The 7,500-nt window shown below is 40.0% G+C and overlaps 1 protein-coding gene across 10 annotated transcripts in view; it reads left to right on the forward strand.

The window, feature by feature from the left end:
- Nucleotides 1-7,500, forward strand: part of LOC143280209 (uncharacterized) — a 181,390-nt gene that overhangs the window by 125,521 nt on the left and 48,369 nt on the right. For all 10 annotated transcript variants that reach the window (XM_076584831.1, XM_076584840.1, XM_076584841.1 and 7 more), the window contains 2 exons: nt 217-337; nt 2,920-2,994. In XM_076584831.1, the coding sequence (XP_076440946.1) occupies nt 217-337; nt 2,920-2,994 (196 nt within the window). The remainder of the gene's footprint in view (nt 1-216; nt 338-2,919; nt 2,995-7,500) is intronic.

A 7,500-nucleotide genomic window follows, 5' to 3' on the forward strand; every position in this document is an offset into this window, starting at 1 on the left:
AGCACCCCTCCACCCCTTTACATTGGCTTCCTTTGTTCTCTGCCCTTTGTCACCCGCTATCTGTGTACACATGTGCCTGCAAGTTCCACTTGGAAAGTCAATGTGGATGTAATGTGTATTTTGAAAAACAATACAAAGCATAGATTATATCCGTATCCCTGTGTATGAGTTGACTTGAGCATCCACGGTGTTGATTTCTAAGCTATGGTCTTCCAGGCTGGTCAAACTGAAGATTTTGGAGATTCGCGAGAACCACCTGAAGACTCTGCCCAAGTCTTTCGGACGTCTGACGGAGCTGGAACGTCTGGATATCGGCAACAACGAATTCACTGATCTGGTGAGTTAACCAATACGCTTAGAAAATAAAAAAAACAGAAGAAAATATTGCCCTTTACAGCTGTCGTGGCAGTGAATTTATACCCACTGTGTCCAGGGCTGGGCACAGGAAGGCGGGCGCCCAACCCTTCTTTCCTTAACTGACCTTCCCCAAACTCCATTCTCACCTGAAGCAGTGCGCTGCAGATGAACATTAACGTAACTGGCAGTCTGTCCTGTTTGAGGTTTCATGGTGAGAGATGTAACACAAGCACACATTCATGCGCAAGATGAATAACCTGAATCAATAAAAGGACTCTAATGTCGGCATGGTGAGAGATGTAACACAAGCACACATTCATGCACAAGATGAATAACCTGAATCAATAAAAGGACTGTAATGTCGGCATGGTGAGAGATGTAACACAAGCACACATTCATGCGCAAGATGAATAACCTGAATCAATAAAAGGACTCTAATGTCGGCATGGTGAGAGATGTAACACAAGCACACATTCATGCGCAAGATGAATGACCTGAATCAATAAAAGGACTCTAATGTCGGCATGGTGAGAGATGTAACACAAGCACACATTCATGCGCAAGATGAATAACCTGAATCAATAAAAGGACTCTAATGTCATCAGGTGAGAGATGTAACACAAGCACACATTCATGCGCAAGATGAATGACCTGAATCAGTAAAAGGACTCTAATGTCATCAGGTGAGAGATGTAACACAAGCACACATTCATGCGCAAGATGAATGACCTGAATCAATAAAAGGACTCTAATGTCGGCATGGTGAGAGATGTAACACAAGCACACATTCATGCGCAAGATGAATGACCTGAATCAATAAAAGGACTCTAATGTCGGCATGGTGAGAGATGTAACACAAGCACACATTCATGCGCAAGATGAATAACCTGAATCAATAAAAGGACTCTAATGTCATCAGGTGAGAGATGTAACACAAGCACACATTCATGCGCAAGATGAATGACCTGAATCAGTAAAAGGACTCTAATGTCGGCATGGTGAGAGATGTAACACAAGCACACATTCATGCGCAAGATGAATAACCTGAATCAGTAAAAGGACTCTAATGTCGGCTTGGATGTTGTTGCCAGTGCGTGATATTCATCAACAGCATCCACGTCACAGTCATTGAGCCTTTCACGACTACCTGCTGTGTATGGTCATGTATGGTCACATATAGTTTCCAGTAAACGTGTTAGTCATCGCTGTGTATGGTCAGATATAAACGTGTATGTCATTGATGTGTATAGTCAGATATAGTTGTCAAGAAACGTGTCGGTCATTGCTTTATATGGTCAGAAATATACGTGTTTGTCATTGCTGTGTATGGTCAGATACAGTTGTCAGTAAACGTGTTTTGTCATTGCTGTGTATGGTCAGATACAGTTGTCAATAAACGTGTTTTGTCATTGCTGTGTATGGTCAGATGTAGTTGTCAATAAACGTGTTTTGTCATTGCTGTGTATGGTCAGATGTTGTCAATAAACGTGTTTTGTCATTGCTGTGTATGGTCAGATGTTGTCAATAAACGTGTTTTGTCATTGCTGTGTATGGTCAGATACAGTTGTCAGTAAACGTGTTTTGTCATTGCTGTGTATGGTCAGATGTTGTCAATAAACGTGTTTTGTCATTGCTGTGTATGGTCAGATACAGTTGTCAGTAAACGTGTTTTGTCATTGCTGTGTATGGTCAGATACAGTTGTCAGTAAACGTGTTTTGTCATTGCTGTGTATGGTCAGATGTAGTTGTCAATAAACGTGCTTTGTCATTGCTGTGTATGGTCAGATACAGTTGTCAGTAAACGTGTTTTGTCATTGCTGTGTATGGTCAGATGTAGTTGTCAATAAACGTGTTTTGTCATTGCTGTGTATGGTCAGATACAGTTGTCAGTAAACGTGTTTTGTCATTGCTGTGTATGGTCAGATGTAGTTGTCAATAAACGTGTTTTGTCATTGCTGTGTATGGTCAGATACAGTTGTCAGTAAACGTGTTTTGTCATTGCTGTGTATGGTCAGATACAGTTGTCAATAAACGTGTTTTGTCATTGCTGTGTATGGTGAGATACAGTTGTCAGTAAACGTGTTTTGTCATTGCTGTGTATGGTCAGATGTAGTTGTCAGTAAACGTGTTTTGTCATTGCTGTGTATGGTCAGATAAAGTTGTCAGTAAACGTGTTTTGTTATTGCTGTGTATGGTCAGATACAGTTGTCAGTAAACGTGTTTTGTCATTGCTGTGTATGGTCAGATACAGTTGTCAATAAACGTGTTTTGTCATTGCTGTGTATGGTCAGATGTAGTTGTCAGTAAACGTGTTTTGTCATTGCTGTGTATGGTCAGATGTAGTTGTCAATAAACGTGTTTTGTCATTGCTGTGTATGGTCAGATACAGTTGTCAATAAACGTGTTTTGTCATTGCTGTGTATGGTCAGATACAGTTGTCAGTAAACGTGTTTTGTCATTGCTGTGTATGGTCAGATGTAGTTGTCAATAAACGTGTTTTGTCATTGCTGTGTATGGTCAGATGTAGTTGTCAATAAACGTGTTTTGTCATCGTTCTTTCAGCCTGACGTGATCGGCAGTCTGAGCAAACTGCTGGAACTGTGGTGTGACAGCAATCAGATTTCATCCATCACACACGTGAGTCTTGCTGGCTCTCTGCCCCTCTCTCTTTTTTCTTTTCTTCTTCTCTCTCTCTCTTTCTCCCTCTCCCTTTCTTTCCCCCTTCCCCCTTCTCTCTCTATTATATTTCATTCCAGTCCTGTCTCTTTCACACAGTCTCCGCTTCTCTCATCACCCAGCCGTGTATAAGTCGGTCTCTGTGTTACTTTATGTGGACATGGAGAGTGTTTCTAACGTTCTTTTATAGTGGTTTTTGTTGTTGTTGTTGTTGTTTTTTGTTTTTCAGTTCCTTTGTGAATACTTCATAACCATGTTTAGCTTGACTTTGCTGTGTTTGAAACAGAATATATAGGTTCACTCGCTAATTAAACGTTTGTGTTGTGAACGATGATCCAACCTTTGGTAAGCAAACATGTTCAAGAGGCGGATAGCAGTCAGACGAAGCAGTACAGATAAGGTTAGAAAGTTAAAGGTCCTGTTGCCTTTTAGGGCCATCGGGGCAGTGACTGCAGTCAGCTTCACTGTGTCTGGTGCTCAGCAATGGAAGGCGTGGAGTGATGGCCTAGAGGTAACGCGTCCCCCTAGGAAGCGAGAGAACCTCAGCGCGCTGGTTCGAATCACGGCTCAGCCGCCGATGTTTTCTCCCCCTCCACTAGACCTTGAGTGGTGGTCTGGACGCTAGTCATTCGGATGAGACGATAAACCGAGTCCCGTGTGCAGCATGCACTTAGCGCACGTAAAAGAACCCACGGCAACAAAAGGGTTGATCCTGGCAAAATTCTGTAGAAAAATCCACTTCGATAGGAAAAAAAAAACTGCATGCAGGAAAAAATGCCCAAAAAATGGGTGGCGCTGTAGTATACTCACGTGCTCTCCCTGGGGAGAGCAGCCCGAATTTCACACAGAGAAATCTGTTGTGATTAAAAAAGAAATACAAATACAATCCTCTCCTTCCGCCATTTAAACTTCCCCCGACCCAAGTCGGGTGTCCTTTCACGTCAGAGTGGAATGAGGAAAACCGGAGTAGGGTACCTTTCCCAAGGACACAACATTATGCCGAAACAGGGCCACAAACTGTCCTCACTGGTCAACACTGGATCAGTACAACGCCCGACCATAGAACTGTGCAGTGCTGTTCCTGATTTGGTTGAAATGATCTGTAATTGTTCAACAGTACACATGATTATTTACTTGTTCAACAGTACACATGATTACTTTACTTGTTCAACAGTACACATGAGTACTGTAATTGTTCAACAGTACACATGATTACTTGCAGTACACATGATTACTTGCAGTACACATGATTACTTTACTTGTTCAACAGTACACATGATTACTTTACTTGTTCAACAGTACACATGAGTACTGTAATTGTTCAACAGTACACATGATTACTTGCAGTACACATGATTACTTGCAGTACACATGATTACTTTACTTGTTCAACAGTACACATGATTACTTGAATTGTTCAACAGTAAACATGATTACTTGCAGTACACATGATTATTTACTTGTTCAACAGTACACATGATTACTTTACTTGTTCAACAGTACACATGATTATTTACTTGTTCAACAGTACACATGATTACTTGAATTCTTCAACAGTACACATGATTACTTGAATTCTTCAACAGTACACATGATTATTTACTTCTTCAACAGTACACATGATTACTTTACTTGTTCAACAGTACACATGATTACTTGTTCAACAGTACACATGATTACTTTGTTCAACAGTACACATGATTACTTTGTTCAACAGTACACATGATTACTTTACTTGTTCAACAGTACACATGATTACTTTGTTCAACAGTACACATGATTACTTGAATTGTTCAACAGTACACATGATTACTGTAATTGTTCAACAGTACACATGATTACTTGAATTGTTCAACAGTACACATGATTACTTGAATTGTTCAACAGTACACATGATTACTTTGTTCAACAGTACACATGATTACTTGAATTGTTCAACAGTACACATGATTACTTTACTTGTTCAACAGTACACATGATTACTTTACTTGTTCAACAGTACACATGATTACTTGAATTGTTCAACAGTACACATGATTACTTTGTTCAACAGTACGCATGATTACTTGAATTGTTCAACAGTACACATGATTACTGTAATTGTTCAACAGTACACATGATTACTTGAATTGTTCAACAGTACACATGATTACTGTAATTGTTCAACAGTACACATGATTACTTGTTCAACAGTACACATGTTTACTTGAATTGTTCAACATTACACATGATTACTTGAATTGTTCAACAGTACACATGATTACTTGAATTGTTCAACAGTACACATGATTACTTGTTCAACAGTACACATGATTACTTGAATTGTTCAACAGTACACATGATTACTTTGTTCAACAGTACACATGATTACATGAACGAATAGTGCACACAGTAACAGCTATTACTTCAATTGTTCAACAGCGTAACATGTTACATTGATTGTTTCACCAGTTATCTTCTGATGTAACATACACATGTTTACTTGAATTGTTCAACAGTACACATGATTACTTGAATTGTTCAACAGTACACATGATTACTTGAATTGTTCAACAGTACACATGATTACTTGTTCAACAGTACACATGATTACTTGAATTGTTCAACAGTACACATGATTACTTTGTTCAACAGTACACATGATTACTTGAATTGTTCAACAGTACACATGATTACTTTGTTCAACAGTACACGTAATTACTTTGTTCAACAGTACACATGATTACTTTGTTCAACAGTACACATGATTACTTGAATTGTTCAACAGTACACATGATTACTTTACTTGTTCAACAGTACACATGATTACTTGAATTGTTCAACAGTACACATGATTACTTTGTTCAACAGTACACATGATTACTTTGTTCAACAGTACACACGATTACTTGAATTGTTCAACAGTACACATGATTACTTTGTTCAACAGTACACATGATTACTTTGTTCAACAGTACACATGATTACTTGAATTGTTCAACAGTACACATGATTACTTTGTTCAACAGTACACATGATTACTTTGTTCAACAGTACACATGATTACTTTGTTCAACAGTACACATGATTACTTGAATTGTTCAACAGTACACATGATTACTTTGTTCAACAGTACACATGATTACTTTGTTCAACAGTACACATGATTACTTTGTTCAACAGTACACATGATTACAATGCAAACAAAGACAAAGGAGCATCAGCATGGTTAAAGCCTATACTGTGCTCACAATGCTGCACTTCACATGACGGCTGATGAACCCCATGTTATCAATTTTCCTGATTTCACCTCCAGGTTATTCTTTCTGATGGTAACTGCCCTAGGTGTAGAAGTGTACCAGCCTGTAGTTTTATCTACAGTGCACGGCAGAACTTACGGCAAAGACTTCACCCCCACCCCCTCCACTTTTTCACAGCCTGCCCAGCTTTGGACTCGGCGGTTATTTTGTCAATCACAACCCCGCACACTTTCCAGCCTTCTCTTGTTCACTCAGACTCAGGCCATCTGATGAGCCCGCACCTCTGGATTCACACAAATATTGAGCACTGAGTGAAAAATAAGAAAGAAAAAATTGGTCATAAAATCATCTTGGATCTTTTGTCATGTGTCGGCATTCACATCAGTATGAATTGTTGACTGACTGCCCAGGATTGATATGAAAAACCGAGGGAAAAAATTCTATTCATGTATTTGAAACCCAAAGTTCACAAGTTCAGTCGTACGTTGTGAGTAAAAAATAAAAAAAAAATCTCCGAAGATTCAAACACCCAAACTGACGCGACAATAACAAGACAGCTCTTTCATGTCTTCTGCCTCGACACAAGTATTATCTGAAGAATATATCATTCTGGCTGTGTGTAGAAAGGGAAACGCAGGGGATGTTATATGTAGGTCACACATACACCCTCCTTCTTTTCCCTTGAGGTCCCACCCCCACCCCCTTTACCCCAACACACACACACACACACACACACACACACACCAGCACCCACCCCATCACCCTCCACCCGTTTTACGCAGTATGTACAAGGGACAAGGCCTGGCGGGCACGCCCTGTGCTGTTTCTCTCAGAATTGGATATCATCTCAATGGGTGCTGCGATTCGGTTTTTCATCTGCCAGTACAAGCGTTCCAACACAGTCGCCGGGTACCCAAACATATGTAAAAAACCGCCTGTCATGTCAGTTCAAGTGGAATGAATCTTCATTCACTCTGCACTGTTACGCTCGGGAATGAATTGATGCGTTTGACAGAAAAATAAGAAGCGTATTTCAGAGTGTGAATGTATGCTTGTGTGTGTGTCTGTGTGTGTGTGAGTGCGTGCACGCGCGCTCTCACTCTCTTCTGTCAGTTGTTTCCACCACATCTCTCTCTCTCTCTATATATATATATTACTATTGCGCGCGCGCCACGCGCACACACACATGCACACTGACCAATCACCCACCCTCTGTCATATATCAACA

Source organism: Babylonia areolata, chromosome 3 (assembly GCF_041734735.1).
Source record: "Babylonia areolata isolate BAREFJ2019XMU chromosome 3, ASM4173473v1, whole genome shotgun sequence".
Taxonomy (NCBI): domain Eukaryota; kingdom Metazoa; phylum Mollusca; class Gastropoda; order Neogastropoda; family Buccinidae; genus Babylonia; species Babylonia areolata.